This window comes from Mastigoproctus giganteus, chromosome 2 (assembly GCF_048544385.1).
Source record: "Mastigoproctus giganteus isolate SK-2022 chromosome 2, ASM4854438v1, whole genome shotgun sequence".
Taxonomy (NCBI): Eukaryota; Metazoa; Arthropoda; class Arachnida; order Uropygi; family Thelyphonidae; genus Mastigoproctus; species Mastigoproctus giganteus.
Genome location: NC_143576.1, coordinates 268806896 through 268828878, shown reverse-complemented (window position 1 = coordinate 268828878; position 21983 = coordinate 268806896). Strand labels below are relative to the sequence as shown.

General features: G+C 38.9%; 1 protein-coding gene across 4 annotated transcripts in view; it reads left to right on the top strand.

Annotated features, from left to right (window-relative positions):
- The window catches only part of Cadps (calcium-dependent secretion activator 1), a 1208856-nt gene that overhangs the window by 1078855 nt on the left and 108018 nt on the right, over positions 1–21983 (top strand). For all 4 annotated transcript variants that reach the window (XM_090389907.1, XM_090389906.1, XM_090389908.1 and 1 more), the window contains one exon: positions 1299–1382. In XM_090389907.1, coding sequence (XP_090246033.1) covers positions 1299–1382 — 84 coding nt within the window. The remainder of the gene's footprint in view (positions 1–1298; positions 1383–21983) is intronic.

Here is a 21983-nt window from a genome sequence, read left to right as displayed (position 1 = left end):
CTTGAAAGCTAGGGTTTTGTTTTATCATTTTTATTGCTTTTAATTTTTTATATTTTGTGTATAATTTAATTTTATGTATGTTAATTCTGTTTATATTTTATCACTTTTAACTCTACAGTTGTCAATATATTTTTATCTTTAGATCGAAATTTTATCCTGTTTCATTTTTATTTTATTTTAATAAAGTTTTGGTGTATTCCATCGTAGTTGGTACGAGTTGCTTAGGTAATGTGGTAGGGGGGGTTTCGAATTTTCATGTTTTTGTCAGAAATATATTTAAAAGTGACAAAAACATTTTATTGACAAATTTTTATCTCCAGAACTGTGAATAAGAATTAAGCCACAGTAATATGTCACATTATGGGTTAAGTTGTGTTATTGAAGCCTTGCAATTAAATTGAATATACCTCAGTTTCAACACTTAAAGAATTTAGCATTAATACACTGCTTCTTGTTGTCAAGCCTACAGGGGATGGGAGGTTAGAATAATAGCTCGAGTTAGAAGTTAATTGCAATAAATAATAGTTCGGTTAAAATGCCCATGTAGCTAAAGTTATCAATTTAGTTTGTGACATTTCAATAAAAAAAAAAAAAAACTCAACCTATCACATGGTATATTAGTGTGGCCCAATTAATTCTTTTTCCTATGATAAATAAATGTAGATCCATCTTTCAATTAATTTATCAGAACACTTTATATATATTGAATATTGTATATCGAGGGTTTAGTGTCAAACAGCATTAACTACAAAATCATTTTGTAGTTGATGTTTTTGTAATTAACCAAAAAAAGTCACTTGATGTTTTCTTGGTTTACGGGAAATTTACTTACAGCCTAAGCTAACTTGTAAAGTACTAAAGTGATACAGTTCTATGAAATGATATGCATTCTTTTTTTTTCATGATTCCCTTCTACTTCTCTCTCTCTCTCAGGGTAATTCAGAATTTTTTTTTTTTTTTTGGCTGGTGCAGCATAAGCCTTGGGCTTCCTTGCACAATATGGCTAATAATAATAATAATAATAATAATAATAATGATAATAATAATAAAGTAAAACTAAAATTATCACAAAAAGAAAATGCAATTTTGTAGTTAACGTTGTTTGACATTAAACCTTCGATATATAATGTATGAATATTTTTATTTTGTGAAATTTGATATGTTTTTTGCTTAACCTGTAGATGCCAATGTATTTTTAATATGAAACTCAGTAAGAATGGAACATTTTTTTAAATTTCTTTAATTTTACATTTGCTTTCTGCAAATTAATTGAGTTTTCTTTTCCCCTCCCCATACAGCTCAACAGCATTCTTGAAGTCACTCTCAACAAACTTTCTCGATATGATGAAGGTAGTTTATTAGCTCCTATCCTTTCCCTAACTGTAAGTAATGGTCACAGTTTTATTTACAACTTTATTTTTACTTTAGCATCATTCACCATCGAGAACTTATTATTGCAGTAAGGGTTACCTATATAGCACAAGGAAGGCAGAGCTCTTGCTGCACCAGCCACAAAAATAAAACAAAATAAACAATAAAATATATAAATTAAAAAAAAAAATACCATTGTGTTTCCCTCCTCATGTAGATCTAAATCATGTTCATCATGTTCATCTCATGCTCATCTAAATTTCTCCATGATATCAACTACAATCCCCCCATGAAGGCAGTTTCTTCCAATAACTCACCAACTAAAAGAAAAATTCATACAATCTAGGCTAAACCTTTTTTCCATAATTTGAATTTATGGTTACATAGTTGTGGAATTATATATAATAGAGATGACCAACCCACAAGTTCCAGATATTGACTGAAAATTGTGGGTTGGTCACTCACACACTAGCAAGACTTCTGATGATTTATTGGATGACTGTTTTCTACAGCAATATGTTTGAGAGTCAACCAGAGAGAGTAATACTCTTGATCTGATTATCAGTAGTGATTATTCATGCATTAAGAATTTGCAGGTAACGGACCCAATGGGTGACAGTGATCACAATGTACTGATGTGGGAATTACTTAAAGATGAGGGCTTTTGCTTTCAGGAAGGGCTTAAAGGGAACGGCTTTTAGTTTCGTAAAGGTGACTACAGGGTTCTCAGACAGTTTTTAAATTCTGAACAGTGGGATCAACTGATGATATTACCAATGTTGAATTCTAAATGGGAAGCCTTCAGGGACTTAATTTTGGAGGCTACTAGGCTTTTTATTCCAACTAAGAAATACTGTTCAAGGCCTAAATATGTATGTCCGATGAATTAATTAAGCTCATGGCAGAGAAGAAAAATGTATGGGATGCATGTAAAGTATCAGGTGACACAGAAGCCTATGGCAGATATAAACTAGTCTGTAATCAAGTCACAAAGGAGGTTAGGCAGGCAAAAGCAGATTACAAGAAATCCTTGGCAAAGGATACAAAAAAACAGCAAAGAGTTCTTTACTTTTGTAAACTCTAGAAGGAAAGGGATGAATCAGATTCGACCATTTAACATAGATGGGTTGACTATTGACAATCATGCTAAGACTAGCTGATAAACTGAATGAGTATTTTGCATCTACATTCACACATGAGAAATTATTCATTGGGGAGTGCCAGAAATTCATCAAACTCTAACAAGGAGCTAAGTGATTTTTTAATAAAGAGCAAAGTGGAGGAGAAATTGTTGAAGTTAAGAATAAAAAAGGCATCTGGGGTGAACAGGATCTATCCAGTTATATTAAAGGAGGCAGCAAAGGAAGTAATCAAACCCTAAGCCATAATTATGCGAGCTTCCTTGGACTTGGGTGGGGGTCCTCATGGACTGGAGGTGTGCAGATATATCACCAAACGGCACCTCCGTAGCCAGGTGGGAAGGAGCAGCAGTGCCTACCACATGCTTCTTGATTAGACCGGGGTTCGAGCCCGTCACCACCAAATACGGAGAATACGGAAAGGTCAAGAGAATGACCACCGTATATTCCCTGAGCAATATGGCCTTAGTTGCTAATGCTCCTAAAAACCAAATAACAAACAAAAACATATATCACCAATTCACAAAGGTGACACAAGTAACTATAAACCTGTTAGTTTAACTTGTTTTCCAGGGAAAATAATGGAATCACTGGTTAAAGAAGCATTGCAGGATCATCTAGACAAGGCTGCAGTAAAAGTTAAGACACAGCATGGGTTTGTTAAAGGGAGGTCTTGTCTAACCAGTTTGATTGGTTGGATACTATGATGTGGTCACAAAGGAACTGAATGCCAAAAATAATTTTGATATCATATACTTGGATTTTAGGAAAGCTTTTGATACTTTTGCACATGGAAGACTGCTGTCCAAATTGGAGAGGAATGGCATTAAGGGTAAGTTGGTACAATGGATAAAGAGATGGTTGAGTTGGAGATGACAGAGAGTGGTAATCAATGGACACTGCTCTTTGTGGAGTTCCCCAGGGTTCAGTGTTGAGCCCATTGTTGTTTCGTATATTTATAAATGATACTCATTAAGGTATATCAGGTTTTATGTCCAAGTTTGCAGATGATACAAAGATTGGCAGGGTTGTTAATGACAATAAAGACAGTATGCTACTCCAACTGGATCTAGATAAGTTGGCAAAATGGGCTGAGAAGTGGCAACTGAAGTTTAACATTGACAAATGCAAAGTACTGCATATCGGTAGCAATAACTCAAGAGAAATGTACCAACTGTGTGGTACTACATTCAGGAAAGTGGAAAGTGAAAAAGGCTTGGGGGGACTAATTGTGTAGTCAAATATGCAGTTCGCTGAGAAGTGCAGACGGCTGCCAGTGTAGATCATGGAGGCTTGTCAATGATATATAGCATTAGCATTAGTAGAGGCATTTGATGCAAGAAAGCAAGCTTATGCAGCATCAGCCAAAAAAAAAAAACCACTTCCACTTCACCCCTCTGTTCGTTCAAAATACCTGTCCAGCTGAGCCTTAAACTTATTTAGGCTATCAACCTCCACCACAAGGGATGGAAGTCTGTTCCACCAACCAACCACCCGCTGGCTAAAGGCAAATTTCCGCATGTCTATCCTACATCTGTCTTTCCTCAATTAGAATTTATGCCCTCTCAGGTGATTTTTCTGAGCTAGAGGAAGAATCCCATCAGCATTGAGCATGCTCAAACCATTAAAGGCTTTATACACCTCTATCAGATCACCTCGCTGGTGCCTAGTCTCCAGACACTGTAATTTGCAAAACTTAAGCCTTTCTTCGTAAGAGCACCACTTTGTTCCATTCACTAATCTTGTTGCCCTTCTCTGTACTCGTTCCAGCAGCTCTACATCCTTCTTGAAATGAGGCCTCCAGACCTGTATACAGTATTCTAGTTGTGGCCTGACCATTGTCTTATATAAGGGAATAATCACTTCCTTATCCCTGCTAGAAAAATTCCTATATATCATTGACAATACACCATGAGCTACTCTTGCAGCCCGTCTGCACTGCTCAGAGAACTTCATATCTGCCTGCAAAACCACCCCCAAGTCCCTTTCATTCTCTACCACTGTCAGTGTAGTACCACAGAGTTGATACGTTGCTCTGGGGTTGCTGTTTCCCATGTGTAGTACTTTCCATTTGTCAATGTTAAACTTCATTTGCCACCTCTCAGCCCATCTGCTCAACCTTTCCAGATCCTGTTGCAGCAGCATAGTGTCAGTAGTGTCCTTGACAACCCTGCCACCCTTTGTATCGTCTGCAAACTTGGACATTAAGCTTGATATACCATCATCAATATCATTTATAAATACAGAAAACAATAATGGACCCAACACTGAGCCCTGAGGGACTCCACTAATAACATTAGTCCATGACGAGCAGTGTCCATTGATTACCACTCTCTGTCTTCTCCCCCTCAGCCACCCCTTTATCCACAGCAGCAATTTGCCTCCAATGTCACACTGCTCCAATTTGTGCAGCAATCTTCCATGTGCAACAGTATCAAAAGCCTTTCTAAGATCCAAATATATAATATCAAAGTTATTCCCTGCATCCAGTTCCTTTCTGACTGCATCATAGTATCCAATCAAATTGGTCATTCAAGACTTCCCCTTAACAAAACCGTGCTGTGTCCGAGCTATAACTGAAGTCTTGTCTAAATGATCCTGCAGTACTTCTTTAACTAGTGCCTCCATTAATTTTCCTGGAACAGAAGTTAAACTCACAGGTCTATAATTACTTGTGTCAACCTTTGATCCTCCTTTGTGAATTGGGATCACATTTGCACATCTCCAGTCCATAGGTACCTCCCATGAGTCCAAGGAAGCTCTCATAATTATGGCTAAGGGTTTGCTTACTTCCTCTGCTGCCTCCTTTAATATAACTGGATAGATCCCATCCACCCCGGGTGCCTTTCTTGTGTTTATCTTCAACAATTTCTCCTCCACTTTACTCTCAGTTATTACAAGATTCTCTAGCTTACTGCTAGAGTGGAATACACCTCTGGCTTTCCCCTCGCTAAATAACTCCTCATGTGTGAATGTCGATGCAAAATATTCATTTAGTTTGTTAGCTACCTGAGCAGGATCATCAACAGTTGACACATCGATATCAAGTGGACCAATCTGATTCATCCCCTTCCTTCTAGAGTTTACATAAGTAAAGAACTCTTTGCTGTTTTTCTTTGCATCCCTTGCCAAAGATTTCTCGTAATCTGCCTTCGCCTGCCTAACCTCCTTTGTAACTTGGTTACAGATCAACTTGTATGTATCCCATGCATGTTTCTTCTCTGCCATATGCCTCATCAGTTCATCTGACATCCACTTAGGCCTAAACCTTGAACAATATTTCTTAGTTGGTATGTAAAGCCTAGTAGCTTCCAAGATAAGTTCTTTGAATGCTTCCCATTTTGCATTTGCTGTTGGTAACATCGTCAGTTGGTCCCACTGTATAGAATTTATATACTGTCTCAGTCCATCGTAGTCGCCTTTACGAAAGCAATAACCGTTCACTTTAGCCCTAATTGTAGTTACCTCTTTGAGTAAATCCCACTTCAGCACACTGTGATCACTGCCACCTACTGGTTTATTTATCTGCAGATTCTTAATGCATGAAGAATCACTGCTGATAATCAAATCAAGAGTATTCCTCCCTCTAGTTGCCTCCCGAACATGCTGATGTAGAAAACAATCATCCAATAAATCCACAAAACCCTTGCTAGTGTGTGAGTGACCAGCCCCCAAATTCCAGTCAATATCTGGGAAATTAAAATCTCCCATTATAAAACTCTCTGATTTACTGGCCCAATCTATTTCCCTGTACAGTTTCTTATTATACTCATCAGTCATTAGGCCTATGGCGCACTCCTGCTCTCAATTTTGATCTCCCAATGCTTATGTTACACCAAACTGACTCGACACTTCACTGTCCAGCGATGTCCACTGGCTTCACTTCCTTGGATTTTACGTGTTTCTTAACTAATAGCATAACCCCTCCTCCCTTCCTATCCAGTCTATCCTTTCTGTAGACGTTGTACTCTCCAAATTCCAGTTCTGCATTCCTTATACAGTGGTACCTTGGTTTGCGAGCATAATTCGTTCCGGAAACGTGCTCGTAATCCAAAGCACTCGTATATCAAAGCGAATTTTCCCATAAGAAATAATGGAAACCCAGATGATTTATTCCAAAACTCAAAAATATTCATATACTGTAAAAATGATTAATACAAAATACATACCTTTTTATATTTTTAATATTTAAATTTAATATACATAAAGCAATCGTATTTATTAATTATTGGGTAGGACGACTTTCACTGTCTCTAACGGAATCACTACTATCTGTTGATTTTTTCTTTTTGTGCGACTTTAACAAGGAATCTTTCCAATGACACTTGCTTTTGCCTCCTTTTGAGGATTTCACGGAAATCAAATTCATCTCTCGCACTATTACAAAACAAGGAGGCAGGCTTGATGCACATAAACAAAGCTGCGCGCGTGTAGCAACTGAATAAACAACACCATAAAGGCAGAGATACCCTATTAACACCTCACATTTTACTAAAGCACATTTCTAGGGGTTACTACCATAAAACAATAAAAACAATTTCCAGTTGCGTTCCTGCTAGTGGAATCTGTTATAAACTGGTAGTAAACTTGATCTAATTGCATTTGCGATTATACTAGCTGGAATTGTTGGTTTTTACGTTATTATGGTGAAATGTGTTTCCCCTTCACTGATATAAAAAACCATAAATACATTTTCAAAATCTTCTCTTCATTCCTATCGAGTTGCGTTCGGTTGGGGTGATTCTGCGTTCGACTGCCATTTCTTGTAAACACAAAGGCTAATTGTGCATAAGCGAATTCGGTTCGTGTTATATAAGATATCGTTCCCCTATTTATAAATCGTGTATGATCGAATTCGTGTAGTGTAAACACGTGTTATACGAGGACTGACTGTACTCGTATTGCAAGACCTCGCTCGTTTATCAAGTTAAAATTTATTAAAAATTTTTGCTCGTCTTGCAAAACACTCGCATACCAAGTTACTCGTAATCCAAGGTACCACTGTACCTGTGTGACACCACGTCTCTGATATCCCAACAATATCTGCCTTTGATGTTTTGAGCAATACCTCAAATTCATCAAATTTATTTACTAAACTCCTAGCATTGGTGTACACGCAAGTATACATGCACCTGTTTCTATTCTTAGCTACCCTAACACAACCCATGTGTTTACTTGTACCGCAATGACTTCCAGCAGTCTCTGAAATATCCTGCATCTTGTTTTTCAGGCTTCTGCTCATTCCAATAGAAGCAGTGCAAGAATCTCTTTCACCTCTGCCAGTGGGTACTGTTAATCCATTAGTCTTTGTCTCCCCCCAAGCTAGCAGTTTTCCGACCCACCTAACACTGCCTCGATAGCATCAGCAAATATTCTTGCACCCTTTCTATTTAAGTGTATCCCATCCCTGTAGAAGCAATCTCTCCTGTTAACAAGTACAGTCCAGGCTGAAAAAAATTCTATCCCTTGAGCCTTGCGCAATCTTTTCAGGGCCGAATTGATCGACAAGGCTCTCATCATATACTCCCTCCTATCGTGTCTGGGCAGAATTGCAGACACTTTCAAATTCAACCCTACTTCACGGCTTTTTTTCAACAGTGACCTGTACTTGTTAAGTAATTCCGCTGGTCTCCTACTCTTAATATCATTAGTGCCAACGTGTACAACTATATCACCTTTTGTGCCCTTAAAAGATGATATCTGCTCTACAACATCATTAACCTTTGCCCCTGGCAGACATACCCTGGTCCTGTTCCACCTATCCTTTTTACAAAGCATATTCGCCGTTTCCCTGACAATAGAGTCCCCAACAACTACTAGTTCCTTTGGGACCAGCTCATTCTGCCTTGGGGGTTGGGGCTGTGTTGCACGATGACAAAGTGCAAGCTCTGGCGTTGATGTAGGCAGCTGAGAGCTTGATGGGCCCCTCAATTTAGTTCCTTCGAGGGCATCCACCCTGTCCTTCAAGCTCTCATATAGGCCCATAAGAACACTGAGTTGTTGCCTGATTTTCAATACACTCCTTGCATCACGCACACAAAGACATCCCCCATGGCAATATCATGTCCCGTACCTGAATGCTCCACAAACATCATGCAAGCTGTGCATTTTAGAAGGCTGTGATTCAGAAGGCAACTGCCCCCCTCAGTTCTCCTCTGAGCCACAGCACTTCCATTAGCTTGAGCCTTTTGTTTTGGTGCTCTGGTCTGAGTCATGATTTCTTTTAATTTAAATAAAATTTCAATTTCAGTTTATAACCCTAACTTATCTCCCAACACAGTTATAACGGGATATATATTTTTTAGTGTCAAGTATTAATTATCTCCGAGTTCCCTTTATATAACTTCCGTATCAGTTATGTATTAATTAATTATGTTACGCTTGTAATCTAAGTCGGTATATGTATTTAGTTAAAAGTACAATTTAAATGCCAAAAGAGTTCAACAAGTTTAATAGATTTTACCGATCGCTGAAAATATTATAACCTATACTATACTAACGCTATCTAGGTTCGATATATAACGATCGTATAACAAAGACAAAGGCAGGAAGTTACGAACGGTAAATCTATGGACACTTAAGTATTAATTAACTTTCAAATCTCGCTGTCTCAATTCAGAATAAACTAACGATCCTTACTAGGTCTATAAGCTACTTACAAAAAATAATGTGATGTAAAAAATATTCAATAAGCGGCTAAATATGGCTAAAAAACTTCTTGTTCAGCAGAGTTGCGACTTGTAACACGTGGATACCCTTGCCAATACTTTTATGCAATTGCAAGGCCGAATAAAGAATAAATACACCAAATTAATCAGAAAATCACAAAATAATGCTATACTACTAAATTTAAATCAAAAGTTTTAGAAAAACAATAATTTCAAATCAATAAATAAGAAAAATCCACTTAGCGGCTTTGAACACGTCTGGCCCCTACCAGCCTCGTCAGCAGACTCCCAGATCAAATACACAGATCATAATATACACAGACTCTTTAAGTGCAATGATGGTCCTACAGAATAAATCGCAGGATTCCCATCCACTTCTGTCACAAATCAGATCTCAGCTACTTCATCTGAAGTAGTTGAGATCTGAACCAACTGTCAAATTTTGCTGGATACTCACCCATATTTGTATACCAGGAAACATGCATGCAAATCAAGCAACAAGGCATCCTGCTTGATTTGTTTCCCCCACAGTTCCTTATACTGATTACAAATCAATCATATGTCAGATTACAAATCAATCATATGTCAGATTAGGGTTGAATTTCAAATTTAAATTTGAATTAGTTCATTTGACAACCATTTAGGCCTAAACCTTGAACAATATTTCTTAATAGGTATGAAACTTTTAGTAGCTTCCACGATTAATTCCTTGAATGCTTCCCACTTAGAATTCACTGTTGGTAACTTGGTAACATCGTCAGTTGATCCCACTGTACAGAATTAAAACACTGTCTGAGACCACTGTACTCGCCTTTACGTAAGCAAAAACCCTATCCTTTACCCCTGATGGTAATTAAATCTTTAAGTAAATCCCACTTCAGTACACTGTGATCACTGCCACCTAGTGGTTCTTTTATCTGCAAATTCCTAATACATGAATGATCACTGCTGATAACCAGATCAAGAGTTTTACTTTGTCTGGTTGCCTCTCGAACATGCTGCTGCAAAATACAATCATCCAATAAATCCACAAAAGTCTGACTAGTGTGTGAGTGCCCAATCCACAAGTTCCAGTCAATATCTGGGAAGTTAAAATCCCCCATAATAAGACATTTCGATTTACTAGCCCACTCTATTTCTCTGTACAATAGGTGGAACAGGACCTGGGTATGTCTGCCAGAATGATATCATCTTTTAAGGGCACAAAAGGTTATATAATTGTATACATTGGCACTAATGATATTAAGAGTAGGAGACCGGCGAAATTACTTAACAAGTACAAGTCACTGTTGTAAAAAAGCCGTGAATTAGGGTTGAATTTCAAAGCGTCTGCAATTCTGCCCAGACACGATAGGAGGGAGTATATGATGAGAGCCTTGTCGATCAGTTCGGCCCTGGAGGGATTGTGCAAGACTCAAGGGGTAGAATTTTTTTCAGCCTGGTCTGTACTTGTTAACAGGAGAGACTGCTTCTACAGGGATGGGATACACTTAAATAGAAAGGGTGCAAGAATTTTTGCTGATGCTGTCGAGGCAGTGTTAGGCGGATCGGAAAACTGCTAGTTGGGGGGGATACAAGGACTAATAGATTAACAGTACCCACTGGCAGAGGTGGAAGTGATTCTTGCACTGCTTCTATTGAAATGAGCAGAAGCCTGAAAAACAAGATGCAGGATATTTCAGAGACTGCTGGGAGTCATTGCGGTACAAGTAAACACATGGGTTGTGTTAGGGTAGCTAAGAATAGAAACAGGTGCATGCATACTTGCGTGTACATCAATGCTAGGAGTTTGGTAAATAAATTTGATGAATTTGAGGTATTGCTCAAAACATCAAAGGCAGATATTGTTGGGATATCAGAGACGTGGTGTCACACAGATATAAGGAATGCGGAACTGGAATTTGGGGAATACAATTTGTATAGAAAGGACAGACAGGACAGGAGGGGAGGAGGGGTTATGCTATTAGTAAAGAAACACATAAAATCCAAGGAATTGAAGCCAGTCGACATCGATGGACAGGGCAGTGTTGAGTCAGTTTGGTGTGACATAAGCATAGGGAAATCAAAATTGAGAGTAGGAGTGTGCTATAGGCCTAATGACTCTGATGAGTATAATAAGATCTTGTACAGGGAAATGGAGTGGGCCAGTAATTCAGAGAGTCTTATAATGGGGGATTTTAATTTCCCAGATATTGACTGGAATTTGTGTGTTGGTCACTCACACACTAGCCAGGCTTTTGTGGATTTATTGGATGATGGTTTTCTACATCAGCATGTTCATGAGGCAACAAGAGGGAGCAATACTCTTGATCTGATTATCAGTAGTGATTCTTCATGCATTAAGAATCTGCAGATAAATGAACCACTAGGTGGCAGTGATCACAGTGTGTTGAAGTGGGATTTACTCAAGGAGGTAACTACCATCAGAGGTAAAGGGAAGGGTTTTTGTTTTCGTAAAGGCGACTATGATGGTGTGAGACAGTATTTAAATTCTATACAGTGGGACCAACTGATGATGTTACCAACAGCAAACTCAAAATGGGAAGCATTCAAGGAACTAATCTTGGAAGCTACCAGGCTTTACATACCAACTAAGAAATATTGTTCAAGGTTTAGGGCTAAATGGTTGTCAGATGAACTCATGAGACATGTGGCAGAGAAGAAAAATGGATGAAATACATACAAATTAATGGGCGACATGGAAGCCTATGATAAATATCAGTTGGTCTGTAACCAAGTCACAAAGGAGATAGTAGTAGTAGTGGCACATGATGCAAGAAAGCAAGTGTAGGAGCTTATGCAGCATCAGCCAAAAATAAAAAAAAAAAATCACACCATTCCCTCCAAATGCCTGTCCAGTTCCTCCTTAAATTTATTTAACCTATCAGCTTCCACAACGACAGATGGAAGTTTGTTCCAGCAATTAACCACCAGCTGGCTAAAGGCAAATTTCCGCACATCTATTCTACATCTATCCTTTCTTAATTTGAACTTATGTCCCCATAGGTTCGTAATCTGAACAAGTGGAAGGATCCCATCAGAATTCAGCGTGCTCAACCCATTCAAGGCCTTATAGACCTCAATCAGATCACCGCGCAGGTGCCTAGTCTCCAGCCACTGCAATTTGCCGAACTTAAGCCTCTCTTTGTAAGAGAATCCCTTCATTCCCCTCACCAATCGTGTTGCTCTTCTCTGTACACGCTCAAGCAAATCTACATCCTTCCTAAAATGAGGCCTCCAGACCTGTACGCAGTACTCAAGGCGTGGCCTGACCATTGCCTTATACAGAGGGATAATCACCTCCTTTTCCCTGCTAGCAAAATTCCTATATATCATTGACAAAACCCCATGACCAGCCCTGGCAGCCTGTCTGCATTGCTCAGTAAACTTCATATCTGACTGCACAATTACTCCCAGGTCTTTTTCATTTTCTACCACCTTAAGTGTGGTACCACACAGTTGGTACGTTTCTCTGGGGTTACTTCTACCCATATGCAGTACTTTGCATTTGTCAAGGTTGAACTTCAGTTGCCACTTCTTAGCCCATCTGCCCAAATTATCTAGATCCTGTTGCAGTAGCACACTGCCATTACTGTCATTAACAACCCTGCCAACCTCTGTGTCATCTGCAAACTTCGACATTAAGCCTGATATACCTTCATCAATATCATTGATAAATACACAAAACAACAGTGGACCCAACACCGAACCCTGTGGGACTCCACTAATAACATTAGTCCACGAAGAGCAGCACCCATTGATTTCCACCCTCTGTCTTCTCCCACTTAACCATCCTTTTATCCATTGTAGCAACTTACCCTTAATACCATACTGCTCCAATTTGTACAGTAGTCTTCCATGCGCAACAGTGTCAAAAGCTTTCCTGAAATCCAAGTATATGATATCAAAATTATTTTTTGCATCCAGTTCCTTTGTGACCACATCATAATAACCAATCAAATTTGTCAGACAAGACTTTCCCTTAACAAACCCATGCTGTGTTTGAATTATTGCTGCAGTCTTGTCTAGATGATCCTGCAATGCATCTTTAACCAGTGACTCCATTATTTTACCCGGAACAGAAGTTAAACTAACTGGTCTGTAATTACTCGTGTCACCCTTTGATCCACCTTTGTGAATTGGGGACACATTTGCACATCTCCTGTCCTTGGGAACCTCCCCTGAGTCCAAGGATGCTCTCATAATTATGGCTAAGGGTTTGCTTAGTTGCTTTGCCGCCTCCTTTAAAATAACTGGATAGATTCCATCCGCCCCAGGTGCCTTTCTTATGTTTAACTTCAACAATTTCTCCTCCACTTTGCTCTCAGTTATTACAAAATCATTAAGCACTCTGCTACAATTTGATAACCTTCTTCCATTTTCAAACTGTAATAATTCCTCACGTGTGAATGTAGTGCAAAATACTCATTCAGTTTGTTTGCTATCTGAGCAGGATCATCAACAGTCGAACCATTGATGTCAAGTGGACCAATCATATTCATCCCCTTCCTTTTAGAGTTTATATAAGTAAAGAAATCCTTGCTGTTTTTCTTAGCATCTTTTCCCAAAGATTTCTCGTAATCCACCTTCGCCTGCCGAACCTCCTTTGTGACCTGATTACAGACTAGCTTATATCTGCCACAGGCTTCTGCGTCACCTGATAATTTATATGCATCCCATGCATTTTTCTTCTCTGTCACGAGTCTCATTAGTTCATTTGATAACCATTTAGGCCTAAACCTTGAACGATATTTCTTAATCGGTATATAAAGTCTAGTAGCTTCCACGATTAATTCCTTGAATGCTTCCCACTTAGAATTTACTGTTTGTAACATCGTCAGTTGATCCCACTGTACAGAATTTAAAAACTTTCTGAGACCATTGTACTCCCCTTTACGGAAGCAAAAACCCTTTCCTTTACCCCTGACGGTAGTTACCTCTTTGAGTAAATCCCACTTCAGCACACTGTGATCACTGCCACCTAGTGGTTCCTTTATCTGCAAATTCTTAATACACGAATGATCACTGCTGATAACCAGATCAAGAGTGTTACTTTCTCTGGTTGCCTCTCGAACATGCTGCTGCAGAAAACAATCATCCAGATTAGGCATGCAAAGGCAGACTTCGAAAAATCTCTGGCAAAGGATGCAAAGAAAACAGAAAAGAGTTCTTTACCTATTTAAACTCAAGAAGGAAAGGGATGAATCAGATTGGTCCACTGGATATTGATGGTTCAACAGTTGAGGATCCTGCTCAGGTGGCTAACAATCTAAACGAGTATTTTGCATCTACATTCACGCATGAGCAGTTATTCAGGAAGGAGAATGTAGAAGGATTTTGTAATAACTGAGAGGAAAGTGGAGGAGAGATTGTTGAGGATAAACATAAAAAAGGCACCTGGGGTGGATGGGATCTATCCAGTTATATTAAAGGAGGCAGCAAAGGAAGTAAGCAAACCCCTAGCCATAATTATGAGAGCTTCTTTGGACTCAGGGGAGGTACCCATAGGTGTGGGTACCTCCGTGTGGCTACTCAGGGGAGGTGTGGAATCATCATCATCATCATCAGCCATTTTCAATCCACTCCAGGATGAAGGCCTCTCCAGCAACTTTCCAGTTCCTTCTGTTTTGAGCACTGGCCATCCATTTACTACTCAAAAACTCATGAATTTCATCTATCCATCTCCGCCTTTGTCTTCCAGGTTTTCTTCTAGCTCCTCTTGGGTACCATTTTGTTATTTTCTTAGTCCATCTGTCATCATGTCTTCGAGCTATGTGTCCTGCCCAAGACCATTTTAGTTCTTTAGTTTTGATAAGATGTCCTTTACTTGAGTTTGCTGCCTAATCCATGTGTTTCTCTTCTTATCTAACAGTCTGATTCCCAATATAATTCGTTCCATTCTTCGCTGTGTAGTTCTTAGCTTCTCTTCCATTCTTTTGGTGAGTGCCCAAGTTTCACTTCCATAAGTCATGGTGGGAAGTATACATTGATTCATTATTTTACGTTTCAGACAAACTGGGATATTGCTCTTCAGTATGTGACTATATTTCCTGAATACTCTCCATCCAAAATTTATTCTTCTCTTGACTTCCAGCCATTTATCATTATTACAGCTAATAACTTGTCCCAGATAAGTATACGACTCCACCTTTTCAATTACTGCTCCTTCAATCATTATTTCCCTTTCCATGGCATACTTGTTCATCATTACTTTTGTTTTAGCCATATTCATCTTTAGTCCAAAATCCTTACTAACTGTGCATAACTGATTAAGATTTTCCTCTAATTCTTTGGGATCGTGGCTTATGACCACAATGTCATCTGCAAATCGTAAATGGTTTAGGTACTCTCCGTTCACATTGACTCCTTTCTGCGACCAGTCTAATCTTCTGAAAGCTTCCTCAAGGGCAGCAGTAAACAGCTTCAGAGATATTGTGTCTCCTTGTCGAACTCCTTTCTCGATTTTAAATTTCCTACTGTCTTTGTCTAGTCTAATAAAGGATGTAGCACTCTCATATATTTTCTTCAAAATCATAATATATGGAGTATCTATGCCTTGTCTTTCCAGTGCCCGAAACATTTCCTTATGCTGTATGGAGTCAAATGCCTTTTCATAATCCACAAATGCCAGGCATAATGGTGTTTTATATTCATTTGCTTTCTCCATTAGCTGTGATAATACGTGAAGGCGATCCATAGTTGAGAATCCTGTCCTAAAGCCAGCTTGCTCTTTCGGTTGATTCTCATCAAGTATTCTTTCTAATCTGTTAGTAATGACCCTTGTGAACAACTTGTAGATATGGGATAACAAGCTAATTGGTCTATAATTTCCAATTTCTGATTTATCTCCTTTCTTATGCAGCAAAACTATGATTGCATTATTCCACTGCTTAGGCATCACACCTTTTCTAATGCACTTTGTGAAGAGCCTTACCAGTTTTTGTGTTATGTCTCTTCCTCCCAATTTTAACAACTCTACAGTAACTTCATCTTCCCCCGGGGCTTTCCGATTCTTCATTTTCTTCAGTGCATGTTCTACCTCATCGGGAAGAATATCGGGTATGTCGTATGTGTTGCTACTTTGCAATCCATCTTCCCCACTGCTGGTATCATTCCCTCGCTCCTTGTATAATTCTCTATAGTAGTCTTCTGCTATTTGAATTATGCCTTCTCTGCTGTTTATAAGTACACCATCGCTATTCTTCAGTTTCAGTATCATTTGTCTTCCTGTATTACTGCTCATGGCTGCTGATTTAAATCCTTTGTTTTCCCTTAATGCTTGTTCTACTTTTCTTTTGTTAAATCTTCTTATGTCCTCTCTGAGTCTCTTTCTAATGGCTTTGCATAACTCAGTATACTCAATTTTCTCCCTGTCAGTGTTTTTCTTGCTCTTCATTTGTCGTCTTTGGTTCATCATGACAAGTGTTTCTTGACTGATTTTTTCTTCTTTGGATTTCTGTTTCCCTATAGGTTTCTTGGGCTTTATCACTTTCAGAAAGTTGTAATATTCCTCGTCGATATCTTGGTCCTGAGCAGTCTGCAAAAGCTCAAACTTGTTCTTAAGTTCCAGTACATACTGATTTTTCTCCTCCTCTGTTATTTCAAAGACCTTTGTATTATTTACTCGAGTCAGTTTTTTCCTTTCCTTTCCTACATCTATATCAAGTGTACATCTTACCATTCTGTGATCACTTCCAACATTTACCTTATTCAGGACGGTAACATCATTCACAATATATCTTCTGTTAGTGAGGATGAAGTCTATTTCATTAGTTGTTAATCCATTTGGACTCTTCCATGTCCACTTTCTGTTCACCCTTTTCTTGAAAAAAGTGTTCATTACTGACATTCCTTGAGATTCTGCAAATTCCACAAGTCTTTCACCTCTTTTATTTCTTTCACCAATTCCAAAATTTCCTATAGTTCCTCTTTCGGCGCTGTTTTGCCTTTTTCCAACCTTAGCATTGAAGTCCCCCATAATAATAGTGTAGTGGGTTTTCTGCTCATCTAGAAGACTCTCAATTTCAGTGTACATTTCTTCAACCTCTTCATCATCATGGCTCGATGTTGGTGCATAAATCATTATAATCTTTAGCTTGTACCTCTTAGAAATCTTGAGTATTAGTCTTGACACCCTTGGTGATGTACTTTTGAATTCCAAAATGTTGTTTTTAAAATCTTTATGGACCAGAAACCCAACTCCACTCTCACTCCTTTCACTGTTTCCATTGGTGTACAGCAGATTTCCACTTGATAAACTTATAAGTGATTCATGAGGTGTGGAAATGTAACCCCAATTCACAAAGGAGGATCAAAGGCTGACACAAGTAATTATAGACCTGTTAGTTTAACTTCTGTTCCAGGAAAATTAATGGAGGCACTGGTTAAAGAAGCACTACAGGATCTTCTAGACAAGAATTCAGTTATAGCTCAGACGCAGCATGGTTTTGTTAAGGGCAGGTCTTGCCTGACCAATTTGATTGGATACTGTGAACTAGATGCAGGGAATAACTTTGATATTATATACGTGGATCTTAGAAAGGCTTTTGATACTGTTGCACATGGAAGACTGCTGCACAAATTGTAGCAGTGTGGCATTGGAGGCAAATTGCTGTTATGGATAAGGGGATGGTTGAGTGGCAGAAGACAGAGAGTGGTAATCAATGGACACTGCTCAACGTGGACTAATGTTATTAGTGGAGTTCCTCGGGGTTCAGTGTTGTGTCCGTTTTTGTTTTCGGTGTTTATGAATGATATTGATGATGGTATATCAAGTTTAATGTCCAAGTTTGCAGATGATACAAAGGTTGGCAGGGTTGTCAAGGACACTACTGACGCTATGCTGCTGCAACAGGATCTGGAAAGGTTGAGCAGATGGGCTGAGAGGTGGCAAATGAAGTTTAACATTGACAAATGTAAAATACTACACATGGGAAACAGTAACCCCAGAGCAACGTATCAACTTTGTGGTACTACACCGACAGTGGTGGAGAATGAAAGGGACTTGGGGATGGTTGTGCAGGCAGATATGAAGTTCTCTGAGCAGTGCAGACGGGCTGCAAGAGTAGCAAAGCGTGACAGTGGAAGTGGGTTTTTTTTTTTTTTTTTTTGGCTGATGCTGCATAAGCTTGCTTTCTTGCATCAAATGCCTCTACTAATGCTAATGCTAACACTAGTGGAATGAAGCTTGTACCAATGCCAAAAAAGGAAAAAAATAAAGCTTGGAACCTGTTCCAGAAGTTCCCAACTACCAACAACCTAATTAAATATAAAAGGCTCAAGTCTAAAGCTAGACAAATTAGAAGAAAGCCAAAAAAGGAATCATGGATACAGTTTGCCTCCACTATTAAAAAGGATACTAGCAGTCTTCTCATCTGGAAAAAGATTCGGCAATTAAATGGGAAATATCCACCTCTTCCTTCTCCCATCTTAATCAAAAATGGACAGGAAATATCTTCTTCTGAAGAAATAGTTAACACCCTTGCAGAGAATTTCTACCAAACATCTGCCACATCAGCATATGCCAAATCCTTTCTTAAAATCAAAGCTTCGGCTGAAAGGTACAAAATAAAATTCCATACTACCATAAAATTGCATACAATATATTGCCTATTATAAACCGTTTAACATATTTGAACTGCAAACAGCATTAAATAGATGGTATATATTATGTAATGCTGAAACATATAAATGGTGCAGCCTTGAATTTACTATTAATGTTCTATAATTGGATTTTTCTTGAAGGTACATATCCATCTTCCTGGCATCATTCCATCATTTTAGCCTTTCCTAAACCAGGAAAAGATCACTCGCTTCCAAAAAATTACCGACCTATTTCTCTAACCAGCTGCCTAAATAAAATCCTAGAAAGAATGATACACAGACGGCTTACCTAGGTTCTTGAGACTAAAGCACTGATGAACAACAATCAGTTAGGTTTCCAACAAAACAGACCCACTTTGGATCTAATGGTGAAAGCCGAGACTAACATCCTCAGTGCTTACGTCAAAAATGAAAGTCTGTCTTGTAATAGTAAGTCTCAATATAGAAAAGGCTTTCGACACAACCTGGAGGTATGGAATATTGAGAGAACTTCATTCCATAGGATTGCGAGAGCACTTACCAGAATTCATTAGAAATTTTCTTCCACACAGAACCCTTCAGGTCAGCTATCAATCTGTACTTTCTCGGTCCTACACTCAAGAAGAAGGTTTCCCACAAGGATCAGTACTGAGCTCTACCCTTTTTTCACTTAGACTGAACAACATAACGCACAACCTCCCCAATACTGTAGAACTATATATGTATGCTGACGACCTTACTATATCTTGCCGTTCACAAAGTATTCACACCATTGAAAGACAGCTGCAACTCTCCATAAATAAGTTGGAGACATGGGCACTGCAGAATGGATATCGTTTTTGAAAACAAAAAACAATTGCAGTTCACTTCTCAAAAAACGTAAGCTTCACCCAGAACCAGAACTCAGATTAAAAAACCATTTGATCCCTCTCACCAGTAATCTTTGTTTCCTAGGCTTAATATTAGACACCAAACTTAACTTTGTTCCACATATCACATACCTTGAGCACGCTGAATTCTGATGGGATCCTTCCACTTGTTCAGATTACGAATCTAAGGGGACATAAATTCAAATTAAGAAAAGACAGATGTAGAATAGATGTGCGGAAATTTTACTTTAGCCAGCGGGTGGTTAATTGCTGGAACAAACTTCCATCTGTCGTTGTGGAAGTTGATAGGTTGAATAAATTTAAGGAGGAACTGGACAGGCATTTGGAGGGAATGGTGTGATTTTTTTTTTTTTTTTTTTTTGTTGGCTGATGCTGCATAAGCTCATACATTTGCTTTCTTGCTTCACATGCCACTACTACTACTACTACCTCCAAGCTGACTGGGCTAGCCAGGTGGGTAAAGTGCCTGCCTGGCAACCCAAAGGTCCCGTGTTCGAATACCGCCTCGGGCTTGGATCAAAGTGCTGCAAAAACCTTGGGAGGCGCTGCAAAAACCTTGGGAGGTGCATTATGGCCCAGAAACCGATGCCCCAATAACTACAAAAAAAAAAAAAAACCATATCTCCAAATTGTTTGTCTAAAGAAACTTAATGTACTTAGGTCCATTTCTGATATGACATGGGGACTGATAGATACACTCTATTACATTTGTATCGTGCTATTATCAGGTCTTGTTTAGACTATGGTGCTATTGTATATGAATCAGCTAGGAAAAGTGCATTAATCAGACTTAATACTATCCAACACAGTGCTTCGTACTGCTCTGGGCGCATTTAGAACATCCTCTGTTCAGAGTCTGTATGTAGAGGCACACGAACCTCCACTTCACCTTAGAAGGAAAATGCTGCTTCTAAATTATGCAGCTAAAATTCAAAGCCTTCCAGTCCATCCTGTTCAACCGTTGCTTTCCAACCCTGAATGGACAGCATTCTATAACAATAAACCGACTGAAAATAGTCCAACTGGCATTAGAATAAAAGATTTGCTTCAAACTTGGAATATTAATTTTGATAACTTACTTCAAGAGAGCAATGTTCCTGGTCCACACTGATCTGTAAATCTCCCTCACTATGATACCCACTTTCAGCAATGGGAAAAGAAATCCCTGGCAGATGAAAATATCAAACAACTACATAAAGAACATGCCCCCAACGATATACAAAGCTGCCAAATATATTATATACAGATGGCTCAAAAACAGGTTCTGCCGTTGTTGCTGCAGCTGGCTTTCCGTCTTTTACAGCCTCAATATCACTACCAGTCGAATGTAGCAGTTATACTGCTGAGTTATATGCAATCAAACTAGCCTTACAGAATGTTAACGCTCTCCATAATGCTAGCAGTATAATATATACTGATTCATTGAGTGCAGTGTCTGCTTTAGGCAATCAGTTTTCAATATCACAACCAATCAAAAAGCAAATCATTTGCTGTTTAAACTATCTATGAAGTAAGAATTATTCAGTGAAATTCTGCTGGATTCCAGGGCATTCTGGTATCTTAGGTAATGAGAGAGCAGATCAGACAGCCAAAAAGCCAAACAGTACAACACCAGCAAATTACCAAGTACCATATAGAGACTATTTGAAGCATATAAAAAAAGTCTATACATTTCAATGGACAGAAATAGGGAAGTCACAAAGTAATAATAAATTGCACCAAATCAAAGAAGAGCCAGCATTATGGATCTCCAGCTTAAGACAAAATAGACAGGAAGAAGTTGTATTAGCAAGACTAAGGAAAAGACATACGCACCTAACCATATGTATCTACTCATGGGGGATGACCCACCTCGATGCACGCATTGTATACTACCACTTACAGTCAAGCATATACTTTTAGATTGTCCCCACTATTCCCGTTTCAGAAGAAGTACTTTCCACTCTTAATCACAACTGTAAGAACCGTTATCGCTTGCCCACATGATTGGAAATAGTGCCAACCTAGCTACACGCTATACTTTTCTGAAGCAAATACATACATAAGAATTTCCTCTGATGCCAAAATGGAACAAATTATAATACTTTAGGATAATAATATACGACCTGGCACCTCCGTAGCCAGGTGGGCAGGAACGGCAGCGCGTAGCACACACACTTCTTTATTAGACCGGGGTTCGAGCCCATGACCACCAAATACAGAGGATGTGGAAAGGTCGGGAAATGACCACCGCATATCCCCGGAGCAATATGGCCTTAGTTGCTAATGCTCCTCAAACCCAAACGATCTGGCATATTTTGGCCTTAGCTGCCCTTCTGCCCTTAAACACCAAT